At 39.4% G+C, this 22,871-nt stretch overlaps 1 protein-coding gene across 9 annotated transcripts in view; it reads left to right on the forward strand.

Annotated features, from left to right (window-relative positions):
• NEO1 (neogenin 1) overlaps nt 1-22,871 on the forward strand; it is a 202,716-nt gene that overhangs the window by 149,926 nt on the left and 29,919 nt on the right. For 4 of the 9 annotated variants that reach the window (XM_086757425.1, XM_086757433.1, XM_086757426.1 and 1 more), the window contains exons 8-17: nt 1,911-2,130; nt 8,216-8,370; nt 8,870-9,018; nt 9,962-10,100; nt 14,246-14,295; nt 15,181-15,325; nt 16,452-16,562; nt 20,195-20,389; nt 21,214-21,309; nt 22,476-22,699. In XM_086757425.1, the coding sequence (XP_086613551.1) occupies nt 1,911-2,130; nt 8,216-8,370; nt 8,870-9,018; nt 9,962-10,100; nt 14,246-14,295; nt 15,181-15,325; nt 16,452-16,562; nt 20,195-20,389; nt 21,214-21,309; nt 22,476-22,699 (1,484 nt within the window). The remainder of the gene's footprint in view (nt 1-1,910; nt 2,131-8,215; nt 8,371-8,869; nt 9,019-9,961; nt 10,101-14,245; nt 14,296-15,180; nt 15,326-16,451; nt 16,563-20,194; nt 20,390-21,213; nt 21,310-22,475; nt 22,700-22,871) is intronic. The other 5 variants (XM_086757430.1, XM_086757434.1, XM_086757431.1 and 2 more) reach the window with 3 other exon arrangements.

Here is a 22,871-nt window from a genome sequence, read left to right on the forward strand (position 1 = left end):
ATACTGGTATTGAAGTAAAAAGTCTTGAAAGCAAGAAGAAACATGTAATTGAACTGTCATGAAACTGGTGATTGTGTTTACACCAGTACATGCTGGGGCAGTGAAACTTTCCCGGTTGACAGGATGGGCAGTATCTGAGAGAGGAGATGAAATGTGAATGGGAGCTTCAGGAAGGGTAGAAGATGTGATGGAGCAGTAGCAGATACAGTAGCACATGGGAAGGGAGTGAGGACATTGCCAGCGTCCCCATGGAGCTGGGCCTCAGTTGTGGTGGTGGTTGGTCCCAAGAAATACACCCTTGTCCTCGTGGTGTTGTGTGCAGTGGTGATTCATATGAAACAACAAAGTGTTCCATAGCTCTGCCCACATACTTTTATTACATTGTGCAAGGCTGAGAAAAGCAAATGTTTTGTTCTTCCACTGTTGTCCGTAGTTGCCTAAGAAGCAGAAATGAAAAAAAAAAAATGGAGAGTTCTGCAAATTCAAGACCTACGTGTGAGATGATGCTTTGGTTAACAAGATCTGTTTAGAATGTAAAGTCAGGTTTTTGTCGATGATAGACTTCTCAGTGCAGCTGGGACATTCTCAGTGGGTCTGCCTGTAAATCTGGTTGTTCAGGTAACATTTTCTGGTTTAGTCAGGTTTTTTTTGTGTGCAGTTTTCTCCTTGACTGTTGAGGCACAAGTCCATGTGTTCTGGTAGTACTTTAGGTGGAGATGCTGCAGCTCTCAACAACAGCTGTAGTAGTCCTGAACTCTTCCTGGGGAAAATCTGAGCCACTTCAGTTAGTTTCCATAATTAATAAGTGAATAAAGATATTTGGCCACGTGGAAAGTGCCATTGGGTGGCCAAAGCCTGGTAAATAGTTAAGAATCCAGAAAAATTCAGGATATCCTGAGCTTTAGTTTTGTTACTAATTGTGCTTCCTGTAATACTCTGTGGTAATTGGGGTCCAGCTGCTCAGAATATTACTCTTAGATTTACTGGATGGATTGCTTTAATAGGATTTGGAGAACAGCTATTTGTACGTTACAGCTTGTGCTGTTAACTTGCCAACCTTTTAATGCAATAATCCTGGAGATTTATCCTACTCTGAAGTAGTGATACAGGGAGACGTACATGACTTCCCACAACAAAGTTTGTAAAGTCTTCATGTGATATCAAGCAAGAGTTGTTTATGCTTGGTAGTATTTTTCTAAAATGATGTAATAAATGTTGTTAGAGGGAGGAAAAACACTGGTGAAAAAAAAATGTGACCTTAGTGAAAGTTAGGAAAACTGCCGTACCAAGTTTGTCCACATCTTACCACTGGCAGTGGTAGAACCCAACTGGTTCAGAAAGCAGCTACCATGTGAATTGACTTCAGTGGTTAATGCACAACCTGGATGAGTTTGCACTTCTTAAATGAATTTTGTGTATTCTGCCTGTCACTTTTTATTATTGAGAATAGTACAAATTAATTCTGCATGTTGATGAAATAAAGTAGAAAATTGGGTCTGGATGTATTTTAAACAAATAATACAAGTTGGGGGTTTTTTACTGGTAAACGTTTGGTGTCATATCTGGTTTACAAAGAAATGAAAATATTGTTTGCGGCTGGTATGTCCTCTTATGAGGTCATATTTTATCCTCAGTTTTCACCCTCCCTTTCCCTTGCCACTTCCATTACAATGGAGATTTGGTCTGCTTGCTCAACAGTGACGTGTCCCGTAGTATTTCCCATTAGTTTTCAGTAGTTACCTTTGCCTGCATGTCAGCCTTCAGTTTAATGGCCTTTTTTGTGTGTGTTCATTTTCTTTTGTTTCCCATCGTGGTTTTGTTTATTTCTTTTGTGTTTTTTTTTCTGTTTTCTTTTTTTAAACCGTGGTGATGTTTGCCCTTCATAATCCCCAATGTTTGCACATGACAAGATGTTGCCATCCCAACATTACCTCCCACTTCACTGACCAGTGCCACTAATGACCATCTAGCACCAGCTACAACTGGACCATTGCCTTCAGCCCCGCGGGACGTCGTGGCCACCCTCGTCTCCACTCGCTTCATCAGACTGACGTGGCGGACGCCTGTATCTGACCCTCAAGGAGACAACCTCACCTATTCAATCTTCTACACCAAGGAAGGTATAAACAGGTAAAGATCTCAACATGTAAAATGGGTTGTGCTCTTTCGTGACTCTTCCCCACTCTAGCTTTTGCTTAGGTGCGCTATAAACCTTAAGTCTTTGATACTGGAAGTCCTACAGGCTTCAGAGTCCAAGGGGTTGTGTTCCCAGCCCTCCTGCACCCTGATGAGAGGAAGCATATTTTTATTTGCTTTGTTGCTGCATGTACATATTGTTATGGACAATGCTTGTGTGTGTTTTTGATTGACTGCAAACAGTTGCTACCTGCTTCTGGCAGACTGCTTAAAAACTAGGAGCAAGCATAGGCTAACACCTCTTCAGGAGCACTGACACCGCTATAGATGCCATCCACCACAGGCACAGAAACCTCCTCCAGATACTCTATGTGCTGTTGAGAGCGAGGAGTCACCTCATGCCTTCAAACCGTGTAAATGTAGTCTGATTCTAGAGAGAACTGTGTGGTAGGTGTCGGTTAAACGCTGATTCTCTCCTAGTAATGCCTGTAAATAGAAATTTCATGAATGTGGAGCATTCATGAGTTTTTGGCACATTATCCCAATGGTTTAGATCAGGCTACCCCTTTTTCTTACTGATGGGATCTAGTGCTCAGAATTACAGTTTCAAATTGTTGTGATAAGTTTGAAGAAGTTGGAGCTAACAATCATTTTGAGCAATGCTTAATTAATTGCAAATTAGCTTGCTTATCAGATTTATTACTCAAGAGAAAATGATTTGTCTGCTTACTGACTAGAGCGTGAGATTCAAAGCTAAGAAAGTCATTTGAAGGGAATATAAAATAAACTACTACTTATGGTGAATTGCCACTCCTTCTTAATTCTGTGGATCGACATCTCATCCAGGCTCATGATGACTAACTGAGGCACTTACTAACATTTTCTTTGCCTTATGAATGTTGTTTTTCTACTACTTCCTGACTTTAGTAATACTCATTCTTATTGGAGATATTTTAAGTGAGACAGGAAAAAAGGTGGGATCTTGCCAGCCGTTGTTGCTTCTTGCCTCTCCTTCACGTTCCTGGTTGTAACCGCTCTACCCACTGGGTTTTTAGAAAGTAATTCACTGGAGATGGCTTCGTGCCTCTCTCTGTAATGCTTTTGAGGAAACAAAATGCATCCCTGTCCGCTACATACAAAACTAGAGAAATCTAGAAAATACTCCTCTTGGGCCAAAAGCTTCTGCAGAACAAAGGGAAAGAGACATCTCATAATTTATGGTGAATAAATGAGCAAGTTGTAGGACAGTCTGCAGAAACTGCTGTTTCCAGTTCTTGCACAGCGACCCTCCGGGCTTGCGTTAATGTCTCCCCCAGTTTGCACAGGAAGGTACTTAAGCTGGTGCTTACATGTGAGCGGGTGTTTCATTGACTTCAGTGAGATCTTTGTTTGCTTAAGTGTCCTTCTGGATCAGGGTTCAAGGTAGGCTCTGAATGCCTTTTATTAGCACGTACTCGCTATTTTCTCAACTTTACCATTCCTTTGCTTTTTGGAAGGTTGTTTTTTTTTTTTATGCCTCATAAAGCCAGTTGGTATCATACATTTCGCAAACTGGTATGAAAATGCTGTGAAGGCCTGCCTTTCAACCTGGATTTAGAGAATGAGAAAAATAAAATTAAAAAAAAAAAAAAAGAAGAAAGAAAAATAGTTCAGTTTGCCGTTTTGCTGTTATGTAGTACTTCTGGACCTCTGGTTGGGCCTTGTGGAAACGTTGCTTGGTTACTGAATAAAAAACAGAGATGAGTGTGTCACACATGCCTAAGCAGTCAGAAATCAGAACATTCTGAAGTCAAGCTTGGATGTGCAGTCCTCCTTTCTTCCTCAGCGTTATAAAACACTGCCTAAATGATCGCTTTGTAGCCCTTGAATTATGCATGATCATATCTCTTGGCTGTGGTTTTAAGTGCATATGTACCGTCTCCTCAGACTGTGGTATTTTTGCCTACATGGACCATTTTCATGGTGTGCATTACTGGATCCTTTTAGTAACCTAAGCGTTGTCTCTTCCTCTCTTGTATTTGAGCAGCGATCAAACTAGGTATTTGAGTTACTTACCTTTTGAATAGGGCTTGTGAAAAATGGAAAAAAATACACATAACGTGGAATGGCTTAGCTAGATATTCTGACATCTTAAACCATTTTTAAAGGGCTGTAGAGAGTCACCTTCATATTGTGAACTGCAGGGGCACTTAAGTCTCTCTGCAGCATACCAGGTGTGCAGTTGTTGAGGTGGCAGCTGCCTCAGCCACCACTGATGTACGTTCCTTGTATTTTATCTGTTTAGTGAAAGGAGATACACACAGAAGAATGGCAAGGTGTTCCTTAACTTTGCCCTTTGAACTTATTTAGAGAACTGCAAGAGGACTGGAAGATTATTTTCCCCCCATAAACATGAAGCACTCATATGGGTGGCTGTTCCTGTGCCCCATGTCGGGTTTATGCCACTGACTGCTTCAGCTGCCTTCCACCTCTGCCCCCTGAGAAATTAAGTATTTCACGTTTTATACTCAGTGTTTACTTGCAGAAAAACACTGGCCCCTAAGTTGAACGTTACAGAAGATTTGTAAGCAGCAGCAAACAAGGAACTACAGCAAAAATGCAAATGCTGCCAAAGTTGTAGTAGTTGCTTGTATCACATCTGAAACGATGAAGGCTGGGACTGATGGTGCCTAGCGTCTGCTGAGGAGGAGTGAGCGAGAATAAAGATCTGAAGGACTTGGAGGTTACTCTGTAACAGAGAAACAGAAACTATCAGTGGAAGAGGAGCATTTAAAAGCATGGAAATCAGCTGTGAAGGCAGCTTGTTTCTGCTTTTTTCGCTGGCTACAGGGTGTCATCAGCTGGTGGCACGTCTTCACCTTGGCTTGGTGATATCAGAGAGGCTTTTATTGAGGGAATTATGTACGAATGACGTGGGTGTCTCACGGCTTCAGTGTCACAACTCTAGAAGAACTGAAGTAATCTGATCAAATAGAGATTGCTGTCTTCCTTACATATTGTACAGTTAGGCGGTTATTTCACCCTTCCGTTAGGTATTCAAATGGAGGACAGTTCCCCTGACAAGGGTATGAAAATTCAAATGTGTTGGGGGGCAAAGGGAGGCTTCATTCTCTGAAGTTTTAGACAAGCACTCAGGCAGAACAACTCCAGACTTCCAGTATTCAGACAAAAATAAAAGAATCAGCTAGCACATTGCTGGTACAAGCTGGTAAATCACACGTGTGAGATATTTAAATAATATTAAACTCACAGTTCGGTGTAGTGTGTTTCAAATGCAGAAAGTGGAGTTTAATGGTGTGTAATCACACTGTCAGAATGTCTCTCTGAGCTCGCTGCCAGGCGCTACAGCTGACACGGCTGGCACAGACGATACTCACTTTTTAAGAATTCCCTGAAGGTTGTGTTTTGTTGTAAGTGTAACTTTAAACTTCACATTTCCAGATTAACACTTGTTTCTGATTTTGAACTGCAGGCTTTTTCCCTTAGGTACTTGATAGCTATTTTAAACCTTAACGCCAGTTTACAAAGCTCTTTAATTGGGGATTAAACTGGATTGAGTTAGAATAGTCATCATGTTGGGTAGGGTAGTACAGTCATTCATATAGACCATCTGTTTTGTTACCTATTATCCCTACCTAAACACATCAGAGCTCGTAAAAGGTGCTCAAGGCTCCCTACAAAAGGGCATAAATGAGAGATTCATGTAGCACTTAATTAGATTAATCTCGACGTATTTTTAACATACTGTTGTGAGGGAAGGCACAGTTCCTAGTTACTACTGAAAGCTGCAGTGCTTTGACATGCCTATTTTTCTGATAAATGTTGTCTTTCCATTTAAATAATTGGATTTTTCTGTAATTTTAAATAATAACTTTGGATTGATGATTTATTTTTTTTTCTGTATAATGTCAGTGGGTGCATTTACACTTGCAGCAGAAATTGCAATATATTTTGCATGTCAATGGAAGACAAATGTTATTCCACAGCTGTGAATCATTTGGCATTTATTCTGGGTTTTCAGATACCGTCATCGTATCTAAGGCATGTCTTAAAGGAAACTGTCCATTTGAAAATGCACTTTTTTGAGCAAACATTTTGCACTAGCTATAACTGGAAAAGTTATTACGGGAAACTATTTACCTTTTTCCCTGCCCCTCCAGTTTCATTCTGTGGTGGGTTTGATGTTTCTTTAGCGTGTCTCTCACTTCTCTGACAGCTTCTTTCTTGCAAAACATTTTTTTATAAACGTTAGAAGAAGAAAAATCTTTTGTAAACTTTTTTTTTTTAATTCAAATATGCTATAGTGATGCTGCTCATTTAACGATGCAAATGTAAAAAAAAAAAACAGAAATAAATTAAGCTGCTTATGCAATGCTGTTTTAGCTCAACTTTCATGACAGAATATTCTAGAAAATGTATTGAAATAATCTTTAGTTACAGTAAGGGCATTGTTTCCCTCTGTATAAATACAGTGTTCAGAAATCAACAGGGATTTAAAAATGTTTTCAACCAAGTTATGCTAAATCAACCGTACCAGTCGATTTAAAAAGAAATAAATTAAAACAGGGATTTTGGCATCTTATTTCCCTGATATAAACTAAAGCATAATGGCTCGAAGGTAGGAAAGGGGAGACCGTGGAATGATTTTGCCTGGGCTTCTGCATTAAAAATGATTTAATAACAGCTAATCCTTGGGATGAGAATCGCCTGCCCTCTGCTGTAGAGCTAAACAAAGTCTAGCTGACAAAAAGGAAAGAAGTGTATTCAAAGCAGTCACATTTTCCCTTTATTTTCTCAGTGGGGAAATTTTTGATTTCTTCTATTGTAATATTGCTTTTATTTGTACGTGCAGGGAGCAGGTAGCTTCTTTTCACGGAAGGACGGTGTGTAGAAGTCGTTACCCGAGCATGACTCTGTGAAAGTTCACGTGACAGCAGCAATGTGTTGGAAATAAAGGCTGTAGTTAGTTGATGATTAATCTTTTAATCTTCCCCTCACTCCTGAGCTCGATAAGAACCGATCGAGTTTCCTGAACTATGTCCGGCACAAGACCGTGCTTCCGCAGGGGAGAGGCAGCAGGTTCCCCCGTGACTGGGGCTGCGCTGGAGGCTCACTAAACGCAGGGCAACGATCCTTCCAGTTGCCTCGGCACACAAAGTGTATTCTCCCAACTGGATTACGGCTTTTGGCTTGCAAAATGTTGGCCTTTTTGCTGACCCTGACATAAATGCTCATTCCCACACGGCACACTCTTTCTTCAGGCTCTGGCAGACAAACTGGGGGTCCAGTAGCCCGGAGCTCTCTCCTTCACGTTGCTGGAGGTGTGCATCTTCACACTGGTCTGAGAGAAGCTCCTCTCACCTGCCCGGTTCCCGGTGCACGATATGAGTGTAAGCCACTGCTGAGGGATGGTTTCGGCTCGCGTGTCAGGCAGGATGAGAGCAGCGGAGCCACGGGCAGACACTGCCTTTTGTTGACTCCACTACTTGTGTGGTAACAGCATCAAGGCCACAGCTGGCTGCCTGGGCGCACGCGAGTCAGAGCCCCTGGATGTTTTACAAAAATCTAAATATTAGGGAGGAACTGAGTAAAGTTTGGAGGTATAATACAATAAAACAACTTACTTGAAAAATACACAAAAAGCAGCCCCAGAATATTAACAAAAATGCCTTAAATCTCACCAGACTCTGTATGCTGCTTCAATATTTTTTTTCTTCTGGCTTCAGAGTAGTAGGGTAAACTGTCACTATGAATTATTGCATGCTGTTAGGAGAATAACAAAGAAACTACTTAGAATTTTGGGATGTTGAGTATAATTTATTCTTTTACTTCAGTACATTTTTTTTTTAAAGAGAAGTTACAAAATTAGAAGCTGTTTGTCACCAGCAATTTTGGCATATTATTTTTGTATTGTGTTGTCAGCACAGTATAAATAACCATGTCATGAACACATTAGATGTATTCAAACAGGATGCATCTTAGATTTGCTCCAAGTAGCAACTATTCCTTTATTTACCCCTCAGAGCCCCTCTTACCAATCAATGATTCTTTCTGTGCCCAAACCTTTTATTTCGTAAAGGGAACGTGTTGAAAATACAAGTCGTGTTGGAGAGACACAAGTGACAATCCAAAACCTGATGCCAGAAACAGTTTATGTCTTCCGAGTTGTGGCTCAGAACAAGCATGGCCCCGGCGAGAGCTCAGTCCCGCTGAAGGTGGCAACGCAGCCTGAGGGTAAGCTGTACATATTTTCAGTCCTCTTGACTTCAGGATTGATATGTTTGTTTGTTTGTTTGTTTTCCCCGTTCATGATCTTTCCTAGAACAAGTTTATACTCCTAAAAGTTGCACTTGCAGACCATAGTTTAAGTTGATGTGCTTATATGAACAGATAAGACCTTCCTTGTTAAATTCTCTAAACTTTCTGTTATAAGAGGAATACTTTTTAATTGCCATTAACTGAAACAGAAAAAAAAGAAAAATACGCAAATGTGAAGTCTGTAATTTGTTATGATCATTCAGGACAAAAACAATCTGACCCAGAGAGCAGGATCTCCTTCAGAAATTTGGTCCCACCTTTACACTTCTCATCCATGTGAAATGCTGAAATGTGACAAAATACCCATCTTTTAACTGGAGTTGATTAATAGTGAAGTTGACACTAAAATAATTAACTACTGAAAATGTTAATGGTTAGGCTTGGTGACTAGTGGAGTTCCATCCTTGCATTTCAGTTCAGCTTCCTGGTCCAGCACCCAATATCCGAGCGTACGCCAGTTCACCCACCTCCGTTACTGTCACCTGGGAGACGCCGCTGTCTGGCAATGGAGAAATCCAGAACTACAAGCTGTATTACATGGAGAAGGGGCAGGACACTGAACTGGTACGGAGCCTGGCTCTTCCTGTGTGCTATACAATGCCATGAACAGCCATTTTTCTTTTATTATGTTTTAACTTTTAATTTCTAGAAAAACTTTGTGAAGTGTTCATTTTTCTGATAAACTGAATCCTTTAGCCTAAAATATGGAAATACGTAAAATTAAAAATCCAGCATGAAATGTATATGGCTGGGAATTAAAACAATTTCTTTTTTTGTGACGGCTTCTTTAGATATTCATCAGCATCCAGTAGCTTTTGGGGAAGTCCATCATATCACACGAGGAGAACGCAAATAATAGCTATATCGTCATTTTTCAGATGATGTAAAGGATGCTTGCATAGTTTTTATAGATTGGCTGTTTTTCAGTAAAGTAGGCTAACAACTGATTTTAGCGTGATCCTTAATCCGAACTGTTCTTGCTTCTTGAGTTCTTTGACCCAGTGATTGGTATTTTGATACAGCTGAATGTCTAATTGATTACATTTTCTTATGGTTCTACTGGAAGAATCCAGTATGTTCTATGGAAGTGTAGGCTGCCGCCCGAGAATAATGACAACTTTGGGAGGATTAATCCCATTCCTTTAATGTCCCATCAGATTGCATCTGAGTATGATTCTAGCTTGAAAAAGCTAAGGGAAGAATATTTTTGTTAGCTTTTAAAATATTTTTTTACATCAGTTTTTAAATAGAAATGTTGTATTCCTCAGATGAAATTACCTTTTCTACTTCTGCATTCCACTATTCAAAATATAGCAATAATTTTTACTAATAGACAAGTTTGCCAGATCTCTTTCCATTTACTCAAGCAGCGTCCATGTTATGATTTAAATCCTTACTGTTACTGCTTCTAACTTTGAGTGTGACTCTACTGAAATTCTTAAGGCGTTTGTAATAGTCGCAGACTTGATTCTGACCTCGACTCGTATGTATGTTTCTTTATGAACAGGATGTTGATGTAGGAGGACTCTCCTACACCATTAACGGATTAAAAAAGTACACAGAGTATAGTTTCCGAGTGGTAGCTTACAATAAACACGGTCCTGGCGTCTCGACTCAAGATGTTGTTGTACGAACGCTGTCAGATGGTAAGCTGCTGTATTCCTTTTTTTTTTTTTTTTTTTTTTTTTTCCCCTCTTGGTACGTGTTTTCAGGAATTAAGTGGTAATTTCCTTGAAGTGAATTTTTAACCAGAAAGACTTCTATGGTTTTTGTTCATTGTTGCCTTGTTTTATTAATGATGTAGTTGTTGCATATGGCCATGTGTGCTTAAAATTCCCCTGGAGGCTTTCCAAATTGAGTGAAGGAAAATTACTATACCTGCAAAAGTATCTGATATTCTGATTATGAAACAACGGTGTCCTTCATTTCAACATCAGCTGTTTATTTCATGGGTTATTGAGTCTACAAAGTATTAAGAGCAGACAGAAGCACAATTGTATTGAAGGCCACAACTCCAAATTATTTTTTTAGGTTCTATAATATTTTTTACATATGAGCAGACTTCTGCTTTTGGATTGTTTTTATTTTAATTGTGGTCTTATGGGAAAATGTTGCGTATCTTTGGACTCCAGCACAGATACTGTTAAATCAGCCGCGTATAATAATGAAAGCAGGAAGTAGTAACAGTATTTTCTGTAGGGCAAATAAAGAGGTAATGTGAGCAAATATCGATATATGAACAATTGTTGAACTATCAGAGTTAGTGTTAACTTTTTTTTTAATAGAGGAGTTTATATATGAGAATAGTCAGACCGAAAATGAGCCTAGCTTGGAATCTTCTCTCCAGGCATGACCAAAAGCAGAGTAGACGAGCAGAGAGGAGTATTGTCTCAAATTCTCTGTGTCCGAAAGTTTGTTTCTCTGGGACCTCTTGACTCTGCAGTGGCTTCTATGTGTTTACTAATTCAGTTTCACTTCCATGAAAAGCATCCTCTTTAACCCATGTCAGCTTTATCATCTACAACATCAAGTGGACAAAGATTCTGTAATTTTCTGTGAAAAATCACCCTTCTTTGTCTGTTTTGAATCTGCTGTATGTTAGCGTCGTTTGTTGCCTATGGCTGTACCGCCTGCAAGAGAGGATAGTCAGTGTCCACCAGCCCTCTCCGGCCCCCTCCCCATCTTACAGACCTTTGCTGCATTCTCCCTCATTCATCCCTTTTCCAGATTCCAAAGTCACAGAAATGTTTAGCCATTTCTTCTATGGGAGCTGTTTCAATCCTCAGTGCCCTTTTCTGAACTTTATTCTAGCTTTCTTTTCTCCTGTGTGCTTTTAAAAAGGGAGGTAGAGGGGACCAAAATGGTATAAAAGATGCAAGTGTGTAATTAGCAGCATTTGACTGACTTTTTGGCTCATTCTGAGCACTGAGGTGACATTTTTGGGGTAGACTGATCTTGGAGGAATTGGTCTGCGTAGAACTCTCTTTTTGCATAGAGGGAGGATCATTTTTCCCATGCCCGTAACTGTATCTACCATTAATTTCATCTGTCATTTTAATATCCAGGCACAAAATATCCTGAGGTCTTTCTACAATTCTTCACCGTCGGATCTTGTCTGTACTAACATTTGTCACCTTGCTGCTCGTTCCCCTTTCATCATTTAGAAAGTCTTGAGCAACGGAGGTCTTGGCACATACCACAGTGGAGCTGCACAGGTCACCTCCCACCTGTATGTTCCTACCTTCTCTTTCTTTTCTCCCAACCACTTGTTTACTCAGACAAAGGCTTCCCCTCATCGTTTCATTTCTTAAGAGCTCTCCAGCAGGTTTGTGATGCAGGATTTCCCTTTAAAAAGTGAAGAATGCATATTATTCCTCCACGTATCTACGAATTTCATGCTTTATTATAGCTTCAGTTTATTTGCCTAATACAGGTTTCTGATTTTTTTACTTGAAGTTTCCAGTAGTTTCTCAAACAGAACCCCTTTTAAATACTGGCATCAAATTTCCCATCTCCTGGCATCGAGTTAACTTGTGAGAGGTTCCAGCCTACTATAAGTCATGCGATCATTTCATTCCCAAGTTCCTTGAGAAATCCCAGAGGAATAGCATCTAATCCTGGCAACACGCTACTCCTCGTTATGTCTGACTCTTCCACAATCCTTTATATTGATGTTTCAGTTTGAGAGATCCTGTAAGTCCCTTGTAAAGGGTGTCATGGAAACCTCTCCTCTTCCTTCTACTCAGTACAAATGCAAAGAAGTTAATTGTGTGGCTTTATTTTTTTCTTTTCCTCTCATACTCTAACCACCTGCTAACCCTACAGTTTCTTTAAGGGGCTTCCAGCTCCTTATTTGTTTGAAGAAGAATTTATTGTTAGTTGTAATGTCATTTTCATGTTTTCCTGAAGTTCTTTCTGGCTCAACTTACATTTTGACATTTAACCTATGGAAATTTATTTTCCCCAGCTTTCTGAAGGATGTCATCTTGCTTCTAACAGGCTTATAGCCCTGCTGCTTAACCATGCTGTTCTCCCCCTTCAATTTCTCAAATCTTTCCGGGTGAATGATGCACATTTTCTTCTTGTGTTTTCTTATTGTGCTATCTGTAAGCAATCTCCATGTTTCCCGCAGGGATTTCTTTCCAAGCTACCTTTAGCTTCTATTTAACAAGCTTCCACGTTTTTATGTAGATTTTTGCTCTTAATCTAAGTATGTCACCGTGGTTTGTTGCAGGGTAGCTCTTCAGGTATTTCAATTTGAACCAAGGTTTATGTGCTGCTTATAAGGGTTGCGTCTCTTCTCATAGTCTTCCTGATCTATAGGAAGCAATCATGTATTGCAACTAGAAATGTAATTCTCTGCATCACACGCTGATTGAGGGTGTTTCCTTACCAGCTTGTCCTTGCCATCTCTGGACCACGATGTGCTGCCTGGGTGGTTGCTGTACAGCACTCCAAACTAGGCCTTTCCTATGGAAGCGTGGAATATCAGCCCATAGGAAATCCATTTTATCTGTTGGCCTGGTTATCTGCTCTGAGTCTAAGCTTACATTGGCATTAAACAAACTGTGCACACGGTGAAATACATGTAAATGAATATATTTACATGCGTGTATCCTTTCCTGTGTCTTACTGGTTGTCGTTCTCTCACCAAGTTTGCAATATATGCATTGGTTATCACTCCTTGTGAAACCCATGACTTATTTTTAGGTTGTTCTGAAAGTAGGCACCAACTACGTAAAACAAACAGCAAAAGAGAAAGCTTAGATTTATTTAATTTCCTCCTCTTAACCTGTGTTCTTGCTTTTTGAAGGACATAGCTCTTAATCCCTAGGTCCTCTGATTTCAGCCTCGGTTCAGTTGGCAGGAGAGAAGGAAAAACAAATCCACGTTGTCTCCGTTTCGGTTGTGGGACAGTGGGAGGGGGTGTTTGTTTAAGCACACCCCAGTGTACCTTTCACTTACCGCAGGGCTACTTCCACTTTATGCACTCAGGAGTGTTTTCTTAGCTATTGTTGTGACTGGTGTGAGTTATTTGGAAAATACATTATTAAGGCCGGAACAATCTTTAGCCCTGTTGTGCTACTTCCCTGTCCTTGTGCTTTGCTGGAGCCTCACCTTCCTGCCAGGGAACCCTTGTCTCTGCCTTTGAGATAATGTTTATGAGCCACAAGTGCTGCAATGAGGATCTCCTTGGTCTCAGGTTCTCTCTTACGTTGCTTTTTTGTCTAATGGACTTTGACTGTCCTGACCAGCAAGTTGCTACAGCTCATAAAGAATTAACAAAGAATGGAGGTGTAAAAGCAGGAACTATCTTTGTGATGCACTTCACCTCTTCAGTAACACAGGGTTGTGTTGAATCCGAGGTTTTCCTGTTACAGAAGATCGCGATAACAAAAATGATGGCTAGAATTTTAAATGTGCGTTCCTAGAATCCAGCATGTAAATTAAAGATTTGATTTTGAAAAGTGCTGAATGTGATCTCTTTTCTTAGAGTTTATGGGATGCACCTTTAAATATAAGACATTATTTATTTAGATACCTGTGATAAGTAAAGATCTGAATGAAAAGCAAGTTCATTCTTTGTGTTGAAAATGCATGAATCTCCTAAGCTAGTCACTGTATGTCATAAAGCACCACTGGTAGGATTTTGTAGTCACTTTATATGGTGTTTCTAACCAGAATGGTTTGTGCTTTCATAATGAATGATAGCAGAGAGGAGTTGTGTATGGAAATACAGCGTTTGATACAGTTTATGGAAATTTTGGTGTAATTCCTTTTATGTTGCCAGTCCCCAGTGCTCCACCGCAGAATCTAACACTGGAGGTGCGGAATTCCAAGGTAAGATGTGGAGAATTTCCTGTTGGTAGTGGGTAAACAAAAGGTTGGTGGGTCTTAGATCAACCAAAATTTAGCTGCTTTGGGTTTCTTTTCTACCATGCTGCTTTTTAGCTATTTGTGTATGAGTTGCCCAAAAGCAGAATATCTGAGTGTGGGGCTTGAAGCATTAGAAGCTGCAGTCCAGTTGTGGATTGTACGTAACGGAATGCAATGAAGAGAGTGGCAATGGACATGGAGGCTAATTAGCACAGAGGTTTAATCAGGCACAAAAGCCTCAAGCATCAGAGCTTGAATGTCTTCTGTTGATTAACTGTTGTTTACAGCATGTGTGCACACATGTGCATGTTTATAGTGTCCTGGACACGTTAAAAGAGAAAATTATATACTTAGTCATTATGACTATAGTGATTGTGATTGGAGATTTTTATAAAAAGCCTTTTCTAAAACCTCTTCTCCAAATACCTTCTTCTACTGCCTGTAGCATTAAAAATAAATAAAATTTTATACATAAACTACAGTTCAGATAACTTGTACCCTTCAGAGAAAATACCAGTTTTAAAGATAGATCCTCAAGTAAACCTTATCTTAAGATAACCTGAAGAAAATGAAAGAGAAACCCAAGAGGTCATTTGTGAAATTGGAATCAGAAGGTCTGATAGGATTGAAGAGCTTTGAGGTGAACTTCTATAGGCGTTTGTATGACCTGGGCTGCTGAATCACAGGTTTTTCACTTTTTCCATATAGCCTGTGGTTTGCTATATGAAAATGCAGTATTTTCTGTATGCATGTTTTTCTGTCTTCTGTTTCATGAAGTATTGGCACTAGAGTAGTTTCTCTGTCTGCGTGGGAGGCGATGACTTTGTAATGACCTTCTGCCTTCCACAGAGCATCATGCTACACTGGCAGCCTCCTCCTGCAGGGACACACAGTGGACAAATCACTGGCTACAAAATTCGCTACCGAAAAGTGTCCCGCAAGAGTGATGTAACAGAGAGCATTGGTGGGACCCAGCTTTTTCAGCTGATAGAAGGTGAGCTGTTACTTGCAAGCATTTGTTATCAGAAGGAGGGGTTTAGGTACATTTAGTGGGCTGAGGCTCAGAGACATGCTCATGTAGGGTTCTTGCCTTGGAAGAAAGAACAAAAACACTTAAAATGAGTGTTTGTAGGTTGTGAGGTAGTGTGGGCTGGCTAGTGGTAACCGAAGTCTAGTGACCTGTTTTGTAGCCCTAATTTTGCCATTGATTTGCTCAGGGGACTGGACGAGTCCTTTTAAAACCTTTAATAAAGGCGTAGAGGTTGCATGGAGAACATGGTCCTGAGCTTACTGTGTCTGCCCAAATGCCAGAAATAATCCGTCTGGAGAAAGATGCCAGAGAAATGCAGTCTGGCTGGGTGTTTGGCAGACTCACTTCTTTGTCTGTGGATACAATGTCGGGGTGCTTTGTCTTGCACTGCTCACCCACAAGCTCAGCTCAGAGTGTATCAGCTTCTTATCAGAGGCATCTGTGCAAATCATCCCAAAAAGTTCACTGACATTCTGGCATGAATGTAATATATCCTCTCTTTATTTTGTACATGTAAATAATCCAATCTAGCACATTACTTAGTATAAATTATACATTGTTACCAGAACTAGAATTTTGTTTAGCAGAAGTAAAGAGCACACGCGAAGAGGAACAAGACTACATTTTGAACAGTTGAAGTTGATTATTGATTATATGCTCTTATATACCATAAACCAACTGTTTGCTCATTTTAGTCACTTGCTGTCTGTACTCTACACCTAAGCTTAGTTACAGATGTGGGTGGTTTTGTACTTAAGACTAATTAATAGCCAGAAATTGAAGCTGGCTGCAAAGAGTAGCTCATGGTGTCTGCCAGTGGCCCACAGGGACAGCCTGCAGAGTGTCACAGCCCTGGGTGTCTCTGGTCACGGTTTAGCTGTCACAGCCTAATTGGTGTCAGCTCTTTAACAGAGCTGTGCTGTGGGTAGCGCTGTTTTCATTCCTGACCTCCTGTTACGCTCCAGTGGCAATGGTGGGGTGAAAGGCTTTGTACCATCAGGTCAAACCTGTATTTTAATTAGCAACTGTGATTCCTTTGCTCACAGCTGGAATTCCTGTGTTGATATCTTGGATGCTTTTTGTCTCTTAGGTCTTGAACGAGGTACAGAATACAGCTTCCGAGTAGCGGCCTTGACTGTTAATGGTACTGGACCAGCTACTGACTGGGTATCAGCAGAAACGTTTGAGAGTGATCTAGATGGTAAGATCATAAATGTGACCTTATTTGTGACATCAAAAACATTAGAAATCGTCGACAGGGCACAGTAAAGTTGGATTGCCTTTTCTAAAGGCAAACCTGATTTTATTCATTTGTTTTTACCATATTCTAATTATAGAACATGCTTTATTTATAATGAAGTGAAATTAATTTCTATTTTAACACTAAATTCTTGTGAAGTCAATTAAATGGCTTGATGATAAACCCTGTTTCTACACTTGCTACTACTGTATGTTGGCACTATGTTTTTTCTGATTAGAAATACTCAACTATGAATGACAATGTCAGTGTTTCAATATTTAAATAATAATACATTGTAAGATGTATATAAAAATAATGGCTTAATTTTTATATTGTAATAAAATCCATCTTGTTAGTCATGCAGGGGTTTATGTGCTATGAAACAGAGGTAGGAGGACTGTTTTCCTTGAGGGAAGTAAAATAGTGATTATATATTTATGTAGCACCTATATTATGCTAATGAAACCACTGAAGTACACCTCAAAGAGTTCAGAGCGCTGATCTGATATTCAGAGGTATGGGCACTGATGAACTGGACATGGTCCTGTTGGCCGCAGTGTGGGGTATCAGTGTCTGCACTGTGGTTGCAGCCTTGGAGCTGTAAACTTTCTTGAATGACAGAGATGCCACAGTAGGAAAGAAACAGTGGAAAACATTGCTTTGCAGTCTTACCATGCTTTGTTAAAGTATTTTTCCTGGGCTTGCTTTTTTTTTTTTTGCTTAGACTCTTTCTGAAGACAACATTTGACCCCCAGTAATTGTTATTTTGCCATTTCAGAAGAAAAGGGAGATTATATTTTCAGTATCGATAGACTAGTGTAGACCATATCTTCCATCAGAAATGTAGTCTTTTCCACCAAAGCCACAGATGTGTGATACTTGGTTTACAGAACCACGCTAACATCTTGGTTTTCCAATGTGGAATTTAACAATAAAAGTAGAAAATGTTCTGTGAAAAATTCTGAACTTTGGTAGTTGGTCTAGTTGTTTGATATTTACTACACTAGAATAATTTGCAAGTGGCAACCTGATTCTTGCAGAATTCAAATAAGCAAATTTGTGAGCATCTCCCAGAATCTGACTAAGAGCAATTACAATGGAAGAAAAGTGCTATTTTTAAAAGGATGGCTGGGGCAAATCTCTTTGGAACTGCCTGCTTGGAGCTGGTGATTCCAAGTAGACTGTTCCTGTTACAGGAAAGTGTTTAATTAGTGCTGTTGCACACAAGTTACCTTACGCTTGTTGCAGGCCAGTCTCCCTCTTGGCTTTGTTAAAGTAGCTGGAGGGTCATTCGAGCTCAATGCTGTGAGATCCAGTAATGTCTTTCACATCTCCGTGATTTGAGATTCAGTTATACTGGCAGCTGGAAGACAGAATAATAAAAGAGCTTCAGTATTTGTTCTACACTGTTGGAAGACTGCTTCAGCAGCCAGCTGATTAAAGCCCTTGAGAGCTCAAGCTTCAGTCTTTGTGTTCTGCAAAGTTGATGCTCAACTTAATATTTGTCCTCTTATTGCTTACTCTCCATTGCTTAATCAAGAACAGCACAAACCCCGATGTTGACAGTACAGTTCAGTTTTGTAGTTATTTAAAATGACTTTTTAGAGTTGAAATTACTTTCATCTGTGTGTCTGTGTTCCTCTAACTGGATATGACACAACCTTGTAGCTTTGAGAAACCACTGGTTCCCTGAGCTGCACTAGAGCTCTGTAAATCGGCAGCACTTACGCAAGGTAATGAAAATGTACTCTGCTTTTGAATGAGAGTTAACAATATGTTGCCAGAGGATAGCATCAGGATTAAATTTAAATAGGGCAGAAGGAGGGAGAAGAAAAGAACCCTTTCATTCTGTGTTGATTTTATCATTTCAATATTTTCAAACTAGCGTTGCAATCCTTGCAGGAAATCTAACTTTCTTTATGCACATGCTTTACAATTAATAAAGTAATAAAAATTGACAGTTAGGACAGTGTAACGTGGTATTCGTATCATTCTGTGTACACGTATGAGATATTTGTGTATGTGCATACTAGAAGGATGATGTGTATTTTTTACTTTTCTTTCTTTAGTAAGCGCATGTGGAGAATTTTATTACATTTTACAATACATGCAAATGTACTTACAGATAATCTTTAATTTCTCAGATTCAATAAGCATTTTATTTAAAAAAAAAATTATTCCATGCTGCTTTTTGAATTTAAATACAAAATAATTCACTTTGTAACGTCATCAATGCAAATGGGAGCCAGGCTGTTGCAACTTAATGTTAGTAGGGTTGTGTAATTTTGCGGTCAGTGCAAGTCCCACAAAGAGTGCATATGCAAGAGGTGTTAAACAGTTGTACAGAGCTTATCCCCAACACACTAACATCTGTGCAGTTACAAATGTCATCCCTTACACTGCAATTCTGTTGCTTTTCTGTGTTTAATAGTTGTGAACTTTAACTGATCAGCTGTGTCAGCTGGAGACCATAAACTCCCTGGGCTAGCAGGCCAACGGCCTATTATGATCCAAATAATCATGTTGTGGTGCTTTGCTAAATATTTTTAGATAAATGCAGCATGTTTCATTACAATGAAATCCCTGCAGGAAGCAGAACTCTCCGAACTGATTTTATTTTAGAGTGGGGAACTCAGCTTACCATTGCACAGAATTATGTAAAGTCTGTCAACGTACAGCAGGCTCCAGTGGCCTGAGAAAAGTACTTATTGCGTTTTTGAGAAGTTAAAACAAAAGTATGGGCACTAGTAGGTACCGTTGTGCTTTTAGACAGCTTTTAAATTCTAATCAACAGTGGGGGAAAAACTTTTTAGTAAAAATATTAGAAGCTGACAGTGACATATTGTGGAAATCCTTCTGTTGTTAAGGATCCACATTCCATCTCTCTGTTGGGCTGTGACTAGGTTTGTGTTGCCGTGGGAGTGGGGTTTCAATATTTGATATGGACTCTGAGTACTTTGTGATCTCGTGGTATGGCTGTCTAGTCCTTGCATATATTCTGTGAATTATGCTCGAGAGACTCAAGAATTTAAACAGCGACAAGCTTAGGACAAATCACAACGAACCTTTGCAGCGCATGCAGTGTCCAGTTTGCTGACAATTCTTAGAGCTTTGGAATATTCTGTTTAATCCTACAATGAGCTCAAGAACCTTTCTTTCATCATCACTGCGTTTTCAGTATAATTATTTCAATGCCCACAAGTAATATGATGGAACTAAAAGTAGATTGCTTTGTGGAGGGAAAGGATGTGATAAATTTAATGCGTATTTTGAAAAATCACAATTGGAAAGAACATGCACAAACATCAAAAAAGTCTGCCTTGAAGCAGATCTGATACTTTTGTTTAGTACAACTGCCCTTTCTTTTGAAAGAGGATCTATTAAAATATATTAGTATAGGAAACTATGGCAATTTTCTCCTGCTTATTAGAGTTCTTTGCTCTCGTACAGTAAAGCGCTCTCCTTGGGAGCGTACTCATTTCTACACAGATGCAGAGTAGAAGTTCTACATTTGCCTTTACTAGGTCATAGCTCTTCCTGTAATTGGATTTATCTAAGAGAAATCCTTTAAATGCATCATTTGTCTTTAACAGAAACTCGTGTTCCTGAAGTTCCAAGTTCCTTACACGTCCGCCCACTTGTCACCAGTATCGTAGTAAGCTGGACTCCTCCTGAGAACCAGAACATCGTGGTGAGAGGCTATGCTATAGGCTATGGCATTGGCAGCCCTCACGCGCAGACCATCAAGGTGGACTACAAACAGAGATACTACACCATCGAAAACTTAGGTAAGGAGAGCGAATTAATGTCAGTGCCCAGGTTTTACCTCTCATTTATGTTACTGCTTTCTAATTATGGTATTACAAATAAATAAAACTACAAGCATGATTTTAAGAGGATCTCTTTCCTTATTCAGATATTATACCTGCTACCAAACTGTTCATTAATTTCAAATGAATTCAGTTTTCTGCTGATACAAAAAGGAGCAGAGGAATAAAAAACCCCCCAAATCCAGAATCCTAAATTCACTGGGCTTGAAGTGTAGTGTATTTTGATTTGATGCTTTCCCTTCAATGCTTATTACAAAAACCTTCATGCTGAGCAGCATTCCATTATTCTACTTCTGGAGCTGCAGAACAGGTGGCTTCAGGCAAAAAAGAAACCAAAATGTCACCAAGATACAATGTAATCTACTTTAAAAGAAAAATATAGAACTGCTTCTCCACAGAATTCTCTGTGGTAGGTAAGGTATCCTAAAAACAAAATAAATATTATTATAGTGAACTATTGATAAGTTCCATAAAATTGGAGTTTTGAGTAATATTCCAGTAGAGCAACTTTAAATGTTCATTTTAAAAAGTTTTTCCTTCCTGCTTTTAAAACTATACTTAAGGTAGGTTTGCTGTGACTATAGACTGCTGCTGAATGAGAACTATTGAATGCTAACAGAAAATCTGTATGGAGACATTCTCAGTTCAAATGTAGTCTGATTATTTCATGTAGATCAGTTAAAACATAAAAGACTGACCAAAGAGAAAATGGAGAAGCAGAAAATAGGATTCACTAATAATGGTTTGCCCTAAAACCGTGATTGTTTGCTTTTCCCCTTTAGACCCAAGCTCTCACTACGTCATAACTCTGAAAGCGTTTAACAACGTTGGTGAAGGAATCCCTCTCTACGAGAGCGCAGTGACCAGGCCTCACTCAGGTAAAAGCAAGGGGCTGCTTTTCAGTTCTGCACAGCTGAAAATGGTTAACAGGCACAGCAGCTGCAAATGTGGTTTCTGATGTAAGAGTGTTGTTTTTCAGTGCCATCAAGAACACTCCATTTCTTTGACTGGTTGGCGTTACTGTTTCAGTGATTGCCTAGCCCGTTTAATCCGTTTATTAACCCAACTAAAATTGGTTTCATTTTTAAATTACAAAACTTACCTTTCAACTACTTATAGATATTCCTATTAAAAAAGTTACCATTATATTAGCACACATTGTGTGGGTGCAGTTCCAAAGGCACTGTCCATTGTTTTTTATGGACAATTTTTTTTTTTGTCTTTTACACTGAGATGTTGAATACAATGCCTACATTTTCTTTGTCTAAGTCTCAATCTGCTGTCATTTATACTAAACAGGTTCTTGGCTTTTTTTTTCCCATCTTGTAATACATTAATAAAAGATTTTAAGCAGAGAAATGTATTTGCAACTGAGCTATTACTGTGCTATGCCTCACTGTGCTCCCTACTAGACTATTGATATTACTTAGTTATTTTGTGTAGATGTTAACACTTCTATTTGTTTTAATCTTCTGAAGAGCAGGAATTCTTAGAGATTTCATAGAGGACATTGGAATTGCAGTTTCTTCAGTTATTGCAAATTTATATGATACTTGGAACTTAATTGCCATTAATATTCTTTGAAAGATGAAGGGTGTTCCCTGTAATTTGTGTGAAGTGGCATTTACCTATCTAGAAGAAGTCCAGCTCTTTTTCTTCCTCTTTGTTTTCTGCAAGAGGAATCAGTGGACATTCTGAGAAAAATTAAGTCAAAGTTAAAATTAGTTATGTTTGGGGTTCTTAGGCCACGGTTGAACACACTGAACACCAGTATGATTAGGTGTATGTGTATATATATATATATATATATAAGCATATATATGTTGTCTTACTGTCTTAGGAAGGGAACACGATGCAAGAGTAATTTTATCAGCCAGTCTTATGTCACCTAATAACTCTGGCTTTTCTCTCTTTTTCTCCATTTCTCACCTTTCATTTCATTGTACTACCCTGCATTTCCCCTTTTTTGTTTTTGTTTACATAAAAATGCCACCTTCTCCCTTTTTAATTATAATACACGACTTTTTACCCATCAATTCCCTAGACACTTCCGAGGTTGATTTGTTTGTTATTAATGCTCCATACACTCCAGTGCCAGATCCGTCTCCCATGATGCCACCGGTGGGAGTTCAGGCTTCCATTCTGAGCCATGACACCATACGGATCACTTGGGCAGACAACTCTCTGCCAAAGAACCAGAAGATCACAGATGCTCGCTACTACACAGTTCGCTGGAAAACCAATATTCCTGCAAATACGAAGTACAAGGTACTGGAGTTTCAACAACGCTAACACAGCTGCGTTATTTCAGTGAGAAGTTTCATGTTCAAGTCAGGGTTGGGTGAAAACTGGGAGTAAAGACAAGCGCTTAGAAAACGGTGTAGAGGTGTACTGGGTTTTATTTGAGATGCCTGGACTAAGTTCACATCAGTACTCAGTT

The sequence above is a fragment of the Chlamydotis macqueenii genome, chromosome 12, assembly GCF_036417535.1.
Source record: "Chlamydotis macqueenii isolate bChlMac1 chromosome 12, bChlMac1.mat, whole genome shotgun sequence".
NCBI lineage: Eukaryota > Metazoa > Chordata > Aves > Otidiformes > Otididae > Chlamydotis > Chlamydotis macqueenii.